Source organism: Perca flavescens, chromosome 2, assembly GCF_004354835.1.
Source record: "Perca flavescens isolate YP-PL-M2 chromosome 2, PFLA_1.0, whole genome shotgun sequence".
Taxonomy (NCBI): domain Eukaryota; kingdom Metazoa; phylum Chordata; class Actinopteri; order Perciformes; family Percidae; genus Perca; species Perca flavescens.
In genome coordinates, this window is record NC_041332.1 from 29,406,888 (window position 1) to 29,423,855 (window position 16,968).

At 40.8% G+C, this 16,968-nt stretch overlaps 1 protein-coding gene across 1 annotated transcript in view; it reads right to left on the reverse strand.

The window, feature by feature from the left end:
* Window positions 1–14,766, reverse strand: part of nr3c2 (nuclear receptor subfamily 3, group C, member 2) — an 80,073-nt gene extending 65,307 nt beyond the window's left edge. Inside the window, exons 1-3 of the mRNA XM_028564940.1 lie at window positions 14,549–14,766; window positions 14,388–14,449; window positions 11,032–12,858 (exon numbers count right to left, since the gene is read on the reverse strand). Coding sequence (XP_028420741.1) covers window positions 11,032–12,839 — 1,808 coding nt within the window. The 5' untranslated portion in view covers window positions 12,840–12,858; window positions 14,388–14,449; window positions 14,549–14,766. The remainder of the gene's footprint in view (window positions 1–11,031; window positions 12,859–14,387; window positions 14,450–14,548) is intronic.
* Between the last annotated feature and the right edge of the window lie 2,202 nt (window positions 14,767–16,968).

Here is a 16,968-nt window from a genome sequence, read left to right on the forward strand (position 1 = left end):
CAAGTTGGAGGAAGGCAGGCGTATCAAAAAGCAGACATTGAACTGGAGAATGTTTGCTTGTGCCAGGTACGGTGCAGTAAACTCAACAGGGAGAATGGCCAGATCTGAGTGTTTCCCAGAGAAGTGGACAGTATTGATTTGATGCCATCATAGTGTCCTATGACTGTCTTCTTGCTGAAACTGGCAATTTTTTTTTTTTTTTTACAGAAATGTCAAGTTCCAAAACGCTCAACCACATGCAAAGTCATTTACACTCACAATGAAACAGACACCGCCTACCATTCACTAGAATTAAATGAAGTCATGTTTCTGTGTCATTTTCTGTACGTACAGGGATGGTCAATTAAAATTTAACAAACGGAAAAAACATTTTCTGAGTTAGCTTAAGTAATACCTAGCTATGCACATAATGTTGGTTTATACTGGCCTAGTTTTGAGATCTGTGTAAGGCTGGGTTTTGTTTGAAATACTAGATTACTTGATTCATTACCTTTTGTGAGAGATATGTTTTCATTTAACAAAACAAGCCAAACGCCTGAAATGTTAAATGTTGTTTAAACACAAGCAGCAATTCAAGAACTTTGTCTGAATAAAATAGTCTGCCACATCCATGATTTCTGCAGGGAATGCTAAATAACAGGGATTCCTTAGAATGGTCTTTTATGGATTCAAATAAATGCTTGACCAAGGACACAATCATTCGCCCCGCCCCCCTCCCACAGCAGAGCAGGAGGACCGTGCTGTAAATATGTATTTTCTAGGTCATCACCATGATAGCAGTTTCTAATAAATTATACATTTTCAAGACTAGGGATGTGAACAAATTTGGGCAGATGTACAGTATGTTATTTTATTCTTTTCCCGAAAGACAGCTGATAGAGACTTTGAGTGTAAGACAGACAGTGCTATGTCAATGTTAGTATGCACTTATGTATGTTATGTATGTTACATCCAATGTGTAAGCTGCAATTTATGTAAGACACATTTCATAGAAGATTAGTTTAACTGCTAAACATGCTGTTAAATCAAGAGGTAATTTAAAAGCAGATCCATTTCGATAAAGCTGATATTTTAATAATTAAAAATTAATATCACAGTATTAACATCTAGGCAGCATTGCATATATGTGCATTAACTTAAAACTACCTGGAGAAAAAAAAAAAAAGTAAATTGCTGAAATAATATCTAAGAAGGTCACTGCATGAAAAGCCTCCAAACCATCTGAGGAGCCTAAAAAGAGACTTTCTTTTTCCTGTTTTACATTCACATCAACACATCAATTCTTACAGTTTACTCTGCCTTTCGGGCATTTGTGTTATGAATTAAGTTATCAACAAAGTTATTAATGTTTTACAGTTGGCAGCACCACTTGTGTGTGTGTGTTTGCGAAAGAATGAAAGTGTTACGTAAAAAGACCTGGAATAACCTCCCCCAACACACACACACACCCTTCACTCCATTTGAGCCAGCTATGCATGACCTACTTTGGGAACCTTTCAAGCTAAACAATTATCATTTTTTGAAGAGACTTCCTTTATGGCATCAGTTCCATGGAGGAACAGACGAGACAAACACGGGGGTTTAAACGTAAGCAATTTGGCATGAATGCTTGGGCAAACTCTAATTAAACATGAATGATAAAGGCATGCCTTGTTTGCTCAGTCAAGTGGATCAGGATACAAGAGGATGACAATAATACGATGGGAGAGTCAAGAGTGGAGACGGGTTCTCTCTGCTCCCTCTCCACCAAAAATGAAATATAGATCTCATTGCTTTTTATAGCTCTGGAGGAATAATGTCCAACCAATGAATTAGACATCTGTCTGCATTTAGCTCAACAAACCATACTTTTTAATTCATGACAATAGTGAGAGGCTCTTATGACCAGTTCATCTTTGTAATTTGTGATTTAATATGTCCATATTTCCCTGTAGTCACTCTATATTACTGATACCAGCATGTTGCTATATCATCTCAGATGATGGTGCATTACATTCAGCTTCTCCTCCACACAAAACCTCTATCCATCTACAATCAGGAGATCTTAAGACCACTTGCGTGCTAAGGTAGATAAACAAAGTACTGCCATTCAGCTACACTATTTCACACAGCAGCACACTATAAAAACCAAGGCATTCATCACTAAACAGAAGCATTCACTATGCTTTGTTGCAGCTCTGGTATTTAGTTTCCGCCTCCTTTATACAGTTTGGTAATGACCTCAACAACAGAAGGGAATGTCAGCGGTAGGTAGAGAGTAGATCTCCAACCTCAGGACTGGCCTAGCGGAAAGCTGGCCCTCTGTCACCAGACTGTGCTTCAGAAAGACAAGAATTCAAATCCCAGGAGACCTGGCCAGCAGTAACCACACTTTTATTGGGGTGTCAATTCCGGCCTAGAATGTGTGCTGTTGTTGTTGGAGGCGGCAGAGGTGTGTGTGTGTGTGTGTGTGTGTGTGTGTGTGTGTGTGTGTGTGTGTGTGTGTGTGTGTGTGTGTGTGTGTGTGTGTGTGTGTGTGTGTGTGTGTGTGTGTGTGTGTGTGTGTGTGTGTGTGTGTGTGTGTGTGTGTGTGTGTGTGTGTGTGTGTGTGTGTGTGTGTGTGTGTGTGTGTGTGTGTGTGGCTCTGCGTGGGAGAGGCAGAGTGGAGACTTTGAACATGGCTTCTTTTCTGTGCAACAAAAGCATCCGATCATTGTGCCACACGTTTTCTTACAAAGATTACATCCACTCTGTAGGCATTTACTCTCTACACTCTAATAGCACAAGGTAAAAAAAAAACATTTCCATTCATAAAGCTGGAACAGAAAGCTGGCTTTTACTGTGCCCTCATGGCTGTACCTGTTAAGATGACATTGTTGATTGTTATTCTTTAATGTTTGTATTTTAGATTTTTTTTTGGCAATAGGTAATACAAAATGAATTCAATATGACTATTTGGTGAGCATTTCACAGAGAAAGCAACAGTATCGTGGTATTTAACAGATCTGCTAGCAAAACTAAATCTGCTCTAAAAGCCAGAATGCTAATAGTGACCTTTACTTTCCATTTAAAACAGCATATATAGATATTTTTGGCCAGTGAAACAATCTGAAAAATTCACAATTGACATTATCACCATATAAAGTTGCTGTGGTGAACTTGTTAGGAAAAATTGCCTTTTTACATGTTCAGCAGACACAGAACTCCGTTTTGGTCTCCACCAACACCTTAGGAGAGTATATTTATTATATTAATTATATATAACAAAAATATTAACAAAACAAAATGTCTTAAATAGACTAATTTGCATGATTTCCAGCCAAAATTTGCAAGCTTTCATTATCCGAGTTGTTGAACGAGTCTGCCAGATGAGTCCTATTAATGATTCTGACAAAATTGAGGAAGTCCATAACATCAAATAATGTTTGTTGGTCAGCACAACCCAGCAAAAAATAAACAAACTGCATCCCAATATGAGGCTATGAAACAGCATGAATATGGCATGATAGTATTAAGCTTCTTCTCTGCGGGAGAAATATCTTTAATGAGATCAAGATGAACCACAGATATCTCTGGAGCGCTTTACTAACTCCTGGCTTCATGCAGCCATTTAACCCTTCATCTAAAAAACTCCATTAAAGTCCTACTCTCTACTAGTCAGACTTCACCTTGCAGCCACGGTAAACTGCCTCACAGTGCTTTTAACTTCACCAAGAATTCAATGTTAAGGATAACTTCTTATGGTTTTAGAACAGCAGACAGTAGAATTTCACTACTCATACAGTACCTTGAATACAGCCTTGCGTCTCTGCTCTACACAGCCTCCAATCAACCCACATCAACGACTGATTGGCTGACCAGAAGATAGAAAAGAACTGGATCCTGGGCTCTATGTATTTTTTTCTCCATTCAGGAGTTTTTATTAATTTAGATTTTGTTTTCCAGTAAACGTTCATCTTTTTCTTTTTTGCCATGCATAGATTTTCATGCCAATTCACAAAAGAGGCAAAACATTTAAAACATAATAATTTGGTTCAACTTTTTGTCTATTTTTACAAAAGAGGAATGGTTCAATACCATAGGGTGGTTCAGGTACTTCAAGGCTGTCCTTGGGAATGACAAATCCTATTTTAATAAAAATTTAGTTTCAATGCTCAATCCGTATACAAGTAGTTTTCTTCTCTCCATATGGCAGACCGTGTTACGCTGCTCTCTCTTTAAACTGATTCACAGGTTGATTTTCTTTTTTTAACTGCACTGACTGTATTTATCCTCATGTTCGATGTGAAAATAGGGCTAATATTTGCTTGGGAGAACAAGCTGATTTTCATCACTCACTGTTGAACTGGACTGAAAGTCAAAGTTTGAAAAATCAAGAGACCTGTAGTGATTTATTCATGTGCTTGTCCCAAAGTGCTATGACAACAGTTCAATAGACATTTCCGTTATATTTCAGTCCAGGTAAAACACGTATAACGTGAAAATGTTTACACTTTGATCATTTTAACGTTGTTCAAACGCGTATAGGAGTATATAGGCTGCAGGCCAGAAGGCGTGGAGGGGAAATTCTAGGTGGCTTCATCTGTAGCTAATATCATGTTTGACATAGATTTTAATCAATTGTCTCAATTAGATCTTCTTAATGTCACATGAGTGTTGTACTACATACTATATTATATATATTTTTATTGAAAATAACTATTCCCAGCATCCTTCAGTGGGCTATCAGTTAATCACTCTGTCCTCTGAAACCACCACACAGTCTGGATTAATCATAAAATGCCTTTTGAGACACATATTGATATATTAAATAAAAAAATTAAAAAATATATGCATTATTTTGGAAAATGCACCCACTGAACTTGTGAAAAACTGTATTTTTCATTGCATGGCACTAAACGAATTATTTGGAACTGCTGCCACAGGCTTGAACTAAAGTTATGGTAACACTTTACGGTAAGGGTACATGAATTATGAATTCATGCATGAATTAATTCATGATTTGTGCATTACTTTATATCTTATGAATCATCAGGAATTGGCATGAGTTCATTGTCTCTCATTCATGACCTCATGCATGAACACATCAATTAATAAAGCATTAGGTAAGGTGGGTACATCATTATGCACAAGTTGTGTGCAAATCAGAATTTGTGCAGTGATGACCACATTTTTTTGCAGAAAAATAATCATGATGCTTAATAATGCTTTAGTTGTGTTGTTCACGTATGAGGTCACGAATGACTATGAACACGTCAATTCCTGATGATTAATGGGATATTACGGAATGCATTAATACATGCATCAATTAATTCATGCATGAATTCATGATAATTTGTGTACCCTTATCGTAAAATGTTACCAGTGTTATTCTAACCAACAACACACACACACAAATGTAATTTAATTTGATAGAGCTTCCCTATTGGAAACATTAATTCCGTATATTTGTTAGAGGAATGAATTTGCTCAGGAATCAATTTGTTGGCTGAAAGCCTACCGTGAAATTTGCTCACAGGTGTCAACAAAATTGGCCCGTGTGAGAAGTAGCGCCTTTAACGTGGGAATGGTCATGTGGTTCCTCTCTTCAGTCCATGAGCTACTGCGCATGTGCGAGTGCAATCAAATACAGTATAGTACAGAAGAAGAAGAAGAAAAGAGGTCTCACTCTGTAGCTAAAACAGAGACAAGGTGAATAGAGGATCTGCAGCAGTGAGAGAGAGCTGTGCAGTATAACAAAAATATGGTGTTTTTTGAAAATTAAACCATGTAAACCTATTCTGGTGCAACCTTAAAGGAACACGCCGACTTATTGGGAATTTAGCTTATTCACCGTAACCCCCAGAGTTAGACAAGTCGATACATACCCTTCTCATCTCCGTGCGTGCTGTAATGCTGTCTGACGGCTCCAGCGGCATCAGGCCAGAACAGAACATGCAGGTGAATGGTTCCAGCAATCCTACTGCTCCGAATAAGTGACAAAATAACGCCAACATGTTCCTATTTACATGTTGTGATTTATAGAGTCACAGCGTGTACAAAAAACAACACAACATGAGACACAGCCGTCTTCTAACTGTAAACAAACCGGGAACTATATTCTCAGGTGGAAGAATATAGTACTTGGGCGGAGTGATATTCTCGCAGCAAGCCTGTCTGAGAATATAGTTCCCGGTTTGTTTACTGTTAGAAGATGGCTGTGTCTCATGTTACGTTGTTTTTTGTACACGCTGTGACTATACAAATAACAACATGTAAATAGGAACATGTTGGCGTTATTTTGTCACGTTTGTCACAATTCGGAGCAGTAGGCTAGTTGGAACCATTTACCTGCAGGATCTGTGCTGGGCTAAGCTAATGCTGGAACCGTCAGACAGCGTTACAGCACGCACGGAGATGAGAAGGGTATGTATGGACTTGTCTAACTCTGGGGGTTACGGTGAATAAGCTAAAGTCCCAATAAGTCGGCGTGGTCCTTTAAAATACAATTATGAACCTGAAAATGAGCATAATATGGGCGCTTTAATGATCGGGCTATAATAAGACCACGTCGGCTGACAACCGGGACAGGCTTTTGTCGGGACTCGGGACACGCAACTGAAAATCGGGACTGTCCTGGTCAAACCAGGACGTCTGGTCATCCTAGGCTAACAGCAGTAAACAATGTCATTTTGGCTGCCATTGTTGTTAAATTTCCCCAAATTCCGGTCACTTTACTGCTGGGACATGTCCGGTTGTGTAATATTTGTTTTAGAAGCCGTTATTGGTGATTTTTCACGGTACACAGTCCTGCTATATCTCGGCCAATGATAGTCATTTCTCCCCAAATTCTGGTCACTTTACTGCTGGGACATGTCCGGTTGTGTAATATTTGGTTTAGAAGCCTTTATTGATGATTTGTCACGGTACAAAGTCCTGCTATATACTCCATTGCAATAGCTCCAGCTTCAACTAGTGAAACATGGAGCGGAGGTTCCGGGCATTCCAGGAAGCGCGCTGGCCAGTCAGAGAAGACTGGGCTTTTTTGAGAGGGGGGATTAAAAAAGTGTTTTTTTAACATTAAAGCATGCAAACATGTTCTAGTACAAATACAAAATGCAAGTATAAACCTGAAAATGCTATATAATAGTTGCACTTTAACACCCCGTTCTCATTCCCAACTCATCAGTTGGGAACGTTGTTAACGCCATTTGGTGATACCAGGCTGTATGAAGTTACACTTCTGCAGTAAGAATATGAGGAATGTACGGTAAACTATATACTGAGCACATAGTGCCCTTGATTCTCAACTGGTTGAACCCAATTTATAACACATCAGAAGGCACATAATTGATACACTTGCATGAACTATAAGACAACATCTTAACGCAGACTTCTGAGACCCACAGCCATTCCCCAACACATTCACCTGTTACTTTTCTCTTCACAACCCAAACAAGTAGCTGCCAGCTTTATAGTCAGGAACCCATAATGCACTGGGAGGCCCTGTGCATGCCTGGTGTTGGGATTTAATTGGATATTAGTATCCAGCAGTGTCTGAATTAATCAAATCATTTCCATCCATTAATTTAGTGGAAGAACATACAATTAAAGCCCTATTAGTGTGCTCTCAGGAGTATGCCTTTTCATCCCTCTGCAGAACATTGAGGGTTGGCCAGAGTCCAGTGCAAAGCATTCTCCCTGCTTGAATCTGGTGCTTCTTCATGATGGACACTCTGTTAATCTACAGCAACTGACTGCAAGCTTAAAACAAGGAAAGGCAGCCTATAGTAAAGTGTTACTTTTCCCATGGCTACAGAAAATGCTAAAAAAAAAAATGTATGAGAGCTTATCTAAATGAAAAAATACATTGTTGGCTTCTATTACGAGTCTCTACAATTTTTCAGATTATGAAATAATGAGGCCAGGCTGACAAGTTTTAGAATGATTCTATTTGGTGAAACATTACTGTGAAAACCTGCAGCACAAAATGCCCTAAATAGGGTGAAAAGAGATTTGGAGATTTAGGCAGCAAGCAAACATAATCCAACACACAAATGTAGGTCATTAAATGATCATTTCCATATTTTCATATTTCATATGAATCAGAATCCTTTTTCATAATGGACTTTAAACTATAGTGCATCACTTTTTAAATATTCTTAAGACAATAAATACAGGACTTTTTTGTAATGAAATAATTTCAAACCTCTAATCATTTACAACATACCATTTTGGCTGCCTACTGTAGTTTGTCTAAGCATTACGTTTAAATCAAACATCACATAAATCCAACAACTCTGGTTAGGGCGATTCATTTTCCCCCCTTCCCTCCTCTCTTGTAAATCTGAGTTAAAACGTTTTTGCACAAAGTAATTCAGACTGCTCAGATGAGCAGCCATTTTTAATTAAAACCATTTACAGAGAAAACCAACGTGAGAAAAAAAGAGCCAAGGGATTTTACACTCTGTCATCCGAGGCTTCAGTGGATCAAAGGGTTTTAGTTGTGCTTTTTAATGGTTACGTAACATTTTTGCCAACGAAATATTGGGCCTGGGCACCATGCAGTCAGTCCAAAGCTCGAAGGTACCACATATTTCCTGCAGTGCTTTTTCTTTCTTTTTTTAGATTTCAGGCAGGATACAATAAGCCTGTTTATGTCTAAGTATAGCTGTCAGTCAATACAATACTACTGGTGTAACTGGACACTGAAAGTAGGCAGAAACCTCTGAAAAGGTTTTCTGTTGCATTCTACCTAAGACATTTCTGTGTGTGTGTGTGTGTGTGTGTGTGTGTGTGTGTGTGTGTGTGTGTGTGTGTGTATATTAATGTAATATGTGTGTGTGTGTGTGTGTGTGTGTGTGTGTGTGTGTATATTAATGTAATATGTATGTATGTATGTATGTATGTATGTATATGTGTGTTTGTGTTTGCCTGCTTCCTTGCCTGGCTGGCTGCCTGCCATGTGGCCCACCTCTTACTGTCATCCTGTCTGACATAAGGGCTAAGCTGGATCTCATTAGGACCAAGGTGGCAGTGATTCCGTCAACATCGCTTTGCCTCCTGCCATATGGGTCGCCTCCAAGGTAACAGGGCTGTATCAGTCTCCTCAGAGCTGCAAGCCTTGTTATAGCACACACACACAGACAGAGTATCTACTCTCTAGATGAGCGTGTACTGTACATATAAAGCTGAATAAACACGTCAAACAGAGATAATGTAAAAAAAAAATACTGATTATAAGATAATCAGGTCAGATCTGTGGGTGAGATGCGGTGTTGATAAATACAGACACACATACATGACATGCTTATTATACATGTATATAAAATATAACAAGGACAATCAAACAAATGTTTTTTATGAGCTATGAATTAAGAAAACCATAGGAATTCATCTGGTCATCAGTTTATCTTGTTATTAGATATACAGATAAATCTGACTACACATCTCACAGTAGATGACAGTAAGGGTTATTCTAATATCTTGTTGAATAATAGTTATGATAGATGCATAAACTCTTAAAATAAAAACTGAACAACCATCATCAGCAGCAGCAGCAGCGATGTTTTGCATTGCATTCGCAAGCTACAGTAAATCAGTTTGAAGCTGATGACCTACGTGAATATACAGTGATTTAACACAGATAAACTGACTTTTCCCAGTCCCTTCCTCCAAATTTGTCCCCGCAATCTGAACGACAACAACTGAAGAATATCTAAAATAGACAACTGAAAGGAGCAGAGCAATCAGTGACATCTGCAAAAGTTGGTTTCTACAAATTCAATCAGGAAATCTCCATTTTGAGATTCTGTTCAACATCACTTCCCAAAGTCGATCTGGAATTGTCACGGTCAAGTCACAGCGGAGCATAGCAAAGCAACGTACACCAACATCCCACAGCAGCTTAAATACTTTACTTCTTTTACAGCAAGCGTCTGACTCGTATCGAAGCCGTGCAACTAAACAGGAAGTCATTTATGACTTTGTTTAGTGCTTCTTTACACCAGCTCATAAAAAGTGGAAATTTATAACATCCCATGCAATGAATAGATAATAGCACTGTTGTTTATAAGAACACCAATAGAAAGTAAATGCTTTTAAAATACCCAAATCATATCACACCAATCATATCAGACCACAAACCTTTTTTTCAAACTTACTGCAAAACAACACCAGAACCTCTCACTGTTAGGTAATTATACACACTTCTGTATTTTTAACAATGTTTCCATGTGTTTCATGGTCTAGATAATGGCTCTGTAATTCATTGTTATTAATCCTGTTGATATGACTTCCTTTCGGCTTCACATGCAACTAGGACACCAGAATACACTGGAAGCACAACAACTGTGTCAAAGTTTCACTTTGCCAGATTGGCGGCTATTATAGAGTTTTTGTTTCCCCTTTGGCCTGTTTGTTTTGTTTATGCCCCCACCCTCACAAAAGCAACTGTTTATTTCATCAGTTTGGCAACAAAAGCATGTGATCAATCATTCATAATTGATGATGCTGCCAACGGCTCAGGGCCCATAAAAACACATATTTGCATTACACAAGGTCTTAGCTGGACCTCCTGATATCAGACCAATACATTTTGTTGTTGTACACACACATGGGCCCTTGATAAGAGGTAAACTTTGCCTCTGTGTTACAGTAGAACACAGGGCAGTACTAGCAGGGATGATGTTTTGATCACATGCTACTATAACAATGACCTGGACCCCGTACTTTAATTCCTGTTCACCAAGCCAGCATCCCGCTGCCTTTCCCAAGCCCTGCTGTTATTATTTTTGCACTGTTCAAAGCAAACGCCCTAAGTCCCTTGTGTGAGTATGGTTCTGACTGCAAGAAACTGCCCCTCCTATAGAGAGACACACTATTATACAGGTATACTGACAAAAAAAATCCATTATTTAGGAAAAATTAAAACTGCTTCTCTCTGTAAAGCTGAACTTTTGTTAATATGGATCACAACTCAGAAAACAACACAGTTTTCAAGCCAGGGATCTGACAGAGATACACTGAAAGCCGCTCACTCAGATTGCAAAGAGACGTCTGCATTCTCCTTACCTCGACATGCTGTCCGTGATGCAGTTCTGTCCCAGGTAACCCTCGCCTCTGGCTGACAGTGACCCCTGTGACATGCCCGGCCGAGATTTCCACGACTCCATTAACGCTGTTACAGGCGAAATGAGATTCAACAAAGGGTTGGACTGGTCCCTCACATCATGCCGCGTGAAAGACATTGTTCCTTGCGCTCCAATCTGGTAATGGAATGAATGTCCACCGGAATTAACTCCAACAATAGCCGATGTGGGCATGCTGTTATTCTCTTGGTAATAGCTGCCATCAGTGGTCTCCTGCTTAACCCCTTTAGACAGAACATTGTTGGAGAACACATCAGACTCATAGTTCCCATTCATAGAGGCGACAGGGTGTCCTAAGATACCAGAAAGACTGTATTCATCAATGTTATTCCTCAAGGACAAATAGGTGGTCTCAGATGCAGGAAAGTGACTAAGAGATGGTGACTGCTCACCATAGGGCTGTTGGTTCATACATCCCTCATTTTTGTTTGGCTCGCTCTTAATCTGTGTGATAAAAGGCGTGCTACTCGCATTACATTTGGAGCTGCCTAAACACATGCTTCTGAAGTCAGTTCCAGGCTCGTTCTTTATGAACTTAACCATGCCCATCTGGTCTAAGCCGACGTTGAACACCTCCCCGTCTACCACCTCTACTTTAGGGAATTCAAAGTTCTTGAAGTCTGCGTCTCTGCTCAGACCTGCTGCTTCTGGGCTGTTGGTGTCATTCTGCACCAAACCCAGTCCACCAGTAGGACTGGACACGGGAAACCCACCTGAGGAGGGGTTCTGTGGGCTGCTGACAGCCATGGCACCCCCTGCGGCCGGACTGGAGATGGACGGCCTTGCTGTGTTGCAGTTGTTGGCAGTGCTGGTGCAGCTGCCACCTGTAGGGCTCGAGACAGATGACCTAATGTTACAGGTAGTGCTGCAGGACGGAGGAGATCTCACACTACTCATACTCTGTGGGCTGGACATGGGGGATCTCATGACGTTGAGCGGGCTGGTGAGAGGTGGTGAGCCCACCGTGCTGGACCCCACGGGGCTACATGTGGCTGAATTCCTGCGCTTGATGTTGGCCAGAGTTGCAGCACAAGACGTCTGGCTGACAGGACTACTGACGGACGAGCACACTGGTCCAAAACATGTAGGAGGGCTGGTGGTTGACGACACCATATTGTTGCTGCCCCCGGGGCTAGAGATGGAGCTGGAGGTCTGGGGGCTGCAGGACAGAGATGAGGCCAGCATTGAGGCTGAACTAACGGGAGTCCCAGTGGTGCATTCTCTGGGAGTGGTGCTGGGCTGCTGGAAACCAAATGGCTTTAACTTGGGGCTCTTTGTGGAGCCACACTGGGTCTCCTCTAGAACCCGCCCACACACTGGATACATCTTCCCAGGGCTGGTACTGCCCCCATGCTGGCTAAAGGCAAAGTCCGCCTCCCTGGCAGCATTCATATACAGGCCCATAGACTCGGCCACAGTCTTGGAAAGCTCCTTAGAGTCCATTTCCTGCTTATGACCATGGACAGAGTTGTTGAAATGTGGGAGAACAAATGGCTGGTTCTGGCTGAGCCGAAGGATTGGCTGCTCCTGCTTCTTTGTATTGTTGTCTTTGCAGTCGGTTGCCGGGCTTCCAGCAGGGCAGCTCACATTGACTATGTCCATCAGGATATCACTGCTAGTCAGACTTGAATCCTCTGTGCTGCAGCAGTGCTCCATGGTGTTGGGGACCTGCGCCCATCTGTTCTCTGTATTACTTCCATCAAAGAAACTTTGGTATCTTTTGGTCTCCATTGCTGGCTCATTGATCCACCTGGTAAACGAAGAAAAAGAAATGAATGAAAAAAGTTCACAATGCCGCTGTTTCCAGCTGCAAGGCATTGGTTTAATAATAGGCGCATTGAGGTTCTTTATTGTCAGGCAGAGATTACAGGTTTCATGTCAGACTAGATTATACAGTATATTTAGAAACATGCTAATGAATTTTAAATCTGGAGTGCAAATATAGTCTTGTTGGTTTTGGATAGCAGTAGGTTCCGCTTCAGTGGGTAAAAACCTAATGAGGCAAAAAAAAGGGGGGCTGTGTAAAGAACACGTAATAGATTTGACTTATTATAATGTTATATGTTATTATTATTATGTTATATGACTTCAAGAAAAACTGAGACAAAAACATAAATTATGCTGTGTAAACAATATGTCAAATCTGAAAAAGTCCAAAGGAAGTCTGTACAGTTTTTCCTCTCACAGAGCTCCTTGTCAGTGCACTACAGGGGATGTACAGTCTGATAACTGAAGGGTTAATGTATCTATGTGACGTCGTCTGGGCTTTTTGTTCAAATTCCCACCTCTGCTGCGCCTCTATTGGACAGCTCAGCCAGAAATACACCAGCTTTCTCAGGCCCTTCCATGGATTGGTCGGAAAGCTGTCACTCAATAGTTATTGCTCTTGCAGACACAACATAGCTGCGACATAACTTAAAATGTTGCTTTAGCGGCTCTAGCGGCTTCGCCTTGTGCAAAAGCAACATAAATAGCCTACTGGCAATACTCACACACTTGTAATAAGAGGTTGCAAGGATAAGGCATTGCTTTGGGTGATGTTTTAAAGATTTATTTTTTCCAGTGCTACGGTTCACTCTTTGAAGGTCTCACAGCTGTGGAGCAGCCAAGACATATGAGTTTAAGTTATTCAGATTGCCTGCAAAATATCCAATGCACATTTAGTGTGCAGATCCATAGATAAAAATAAAATAAAAAAGAGATGTCAGAGTGAAAATTCCTCCATCTCGCTCCTGCCGTGATTGCCAGCTGCCTCTGTAGGACATGCAACTCTCTGAATCTCCATTTTGCGTTTGCGCAGGATAAATAGGCTACTAAAAGACGATTTTTGCTATATGGTTGCTGTTGAAGTTATTATTAAAGTTGTCTCAATAACGGCTTTTTGAATGACAAGAAGGACTAAGTGCAGAAGGAAGAAAATAATATTTATTGAAGTGATATTTTTTTGGAAATAATTTGACAGCACTCGATATTTCTCAACACCCCTTGACAGGTGCTTACAGAATTATAAAATCTACTAATAAAATGATTCTGGCTGTTTTTGTCTGTACATAAAGTGCATAAACTTCTTGGCGACTTTTATTATGGAGCAGACACTGGGCTATAGCGGTCCCGCGGTGTAAAGTTATTGGATTTTTCTCCCACAGCAAATAGACCGCGGATGCAAGTAGCCTATTCAGTAATTCGAAAGAACAGTGAGGAGTTTGCTTTCATTATCATCTCAGACCCCCCGCCAAATTAAAAATGTACAGTCAAACCCTGAGCTCCGTCCTTCCTTACCTTAATTACGACATTCAGAGTTGTCAGGTGGCCGTGTTGCTGGGCAGCGATAATCCAGAGGACTAAAAAAGACACGCAAAAAGCAAAGTCAATAAATATCAACAAATGTGTTCTGCCTGCTCTTTCCAATACATAGTTTTCAGTTTGACAGCTAGACACACTGGAGAAGTCTACTGCGTATTATCACTAGTAAATCCTCCACAGCGAGCCGCGGCTCCTGACAGGACGAACGGCAGCCACGGGTCGGACGACAGCGGCAGATGATCTCACATTATGGCCGCAAATTTACAGATTACCGATTCTGGGTCCAAGATTAAAAGAGTAATAAAAACAAACGAAGGAGTCGGTCGGACTTCAGCGCGACGTCATTCTGCACATGGACCCTCCTCTACTGCAGGGGGGGAGGAGGAGGAGGAGGAGAAGGAGGAGGAGGAGGAGGAGGAGGGGGAGGGGGAGGGGCTCAGCGCAGGTAGACAGAGCCGCCTGGAAATAGGGCACCGCGCTCAGCGCAGTCATGTTTGAAATAAACTCTCAGGGTAACGGCGAGAAGAAAACGGCGTCTTTTTGGATTTAATTAAAATATTATCTGCAAGTTTCTTCCATTTCTCTGTTGGTGTTTAAATCATCTGGGGTTTTTTTCCCCCTCTTTTTTTTTTTTTTTTTTTTTTTTTTTTTTCTAGTACAACCTCTGAAAAGATTTGCCATATGGAGCTCGTGTACAGTCATGCACAATCATGCACATTCACAAGAGCTGGCAATTTAGATAAGAGGAGAAGGAGCAGGAGCCTTACTAGCCTCACTTTACTGTTCACGTGGATCTCCCTGCAAATAATGAGTGAGGAGTCATTCATACTGTAGGAGAGAAATCAAGTCCGTATGGTGCCATGCAACAATGTGACGGCTGCCTCCACTAGGTGGAGCAATATTTCTGTTGCTGTTGGAAAAGCAAGTCTATTGAGTGGTCAAGCTGTCACTTAATTCACTACATGTCAAAGTATGATATAATTATTTGTTTCACACCTCTAATGAAACAGACTTAAAAGGGATTTCTTTTGGTCAGCCAAACGTTAAACTAGTTGTCTTTGCTCATGAACGATCAACCACGATCTTAGATGTAGACAAACGTAGACTATCTAGACAAATGTGTAAAAGAAACGACAACATAAAAAAGATTACAATATGTGTAGGTAGACATTTTTGGAGATTGAAGCAAAAGACTCTGGTGGTGTGTCATTCAAATGTTCAAGCATGCACCAAAGGGAATTTTTTAAAATGATAAAAGCATATGAAATAATAATGAAAAAATAGATAAATACCCGCAATTAATTCAAAAACCATAATGTAACTTACTACTAAGAAAACTTAATATGAATGAAGCTGTTAGTTACATTTTACTGCCGATATGGCATGGCATTAATGGGAGTGTAGACCTTGGTTTTACTCCAGCAGCATACAATAATCATTTTAATCTTTGGAGTTGTCAGTCAGTCGAGTCACTTGCTGTAGTGTTTCACGTGGCTGCATAAAAGTGTGCATGCAGGATTTAGGCTTTGAGAGTGGAGCTCTATACAGTAGTTTGAATGCTTCTCTTTATTGCTTGTCTGGGTTCTCCAAGCAAGCCGCGAGGCAGCAGCAGTTAGATTAGTCAAAGCCATCCAAGCAACACTGCCCACCTCCCTGATCTGCCTGTTAATCACCCATGAATGGGGACCTGCTCTCAGAAAAAGCAGGAGAATTGAGATATAACCAATGTTTCCCACCCCCATTCATGCAGCTCCCATTTGTCCATCGCACATAATGGGTGCCAGTCAAACACATCATGAGCAAATCTAATTTAGCTTTGCATCACAGATTTTTCCACAGTGACAGAGTCGTAAGAATTTGCAGACTGACAGCAGAACACGGCTGATATGAAATCAGTCATAATTGCCTCCCTCATTGGTAAAAATTCAAGGCAGCTCCATTGAATCCCACTGAGCTGTCGAGCACCGTCGTTAGTCAAATCAATGATAATCACACTAGCCTGAAAACATTGTATATACATGGGAGCTAAAATTAGCATTTATTTATTTTTTAGGGGGGAAGAAGGGAGGGGGGGTTCTTTTTGGATGAGTGATTGTTATGATAAGGAGCAGGCTTCCACTACAGTTCAGACACAAAGCAGACAACTCCAGTAGCTGAGAAGGCCAAAGGCAAATAGAGAGGTGCATGCTGCGCCTCGTGGGGACCGGTGAATTGGAGCATGTTAACTCTGAAACAAAACACTTGTCAACTCAGCAGAAGACCCTGTCCCCATTGGTGTGGTAATTACAGAGGTAGTTTTAATCAGAGAAGAAGTCAGTCACCATCACCCTCCCTCAGCTGCTTATTGTTCCAGTTTAGCCGTTATTCATCATTCACATCTAACGTGACCAGAAGTGAGCCACCTGGGTGCCATTCCCTCTTCTTTCTCACAACTTTGATTTGCCTGGTTAAACTGTTTTAGCAACATGTCATTCTCACAACAGATTATTGTTACTGTAGCCCCTTGTCTTGAACTCCTCTTTGGCATCAATTAGCTGCTAAAACATAAGTCTTGCTC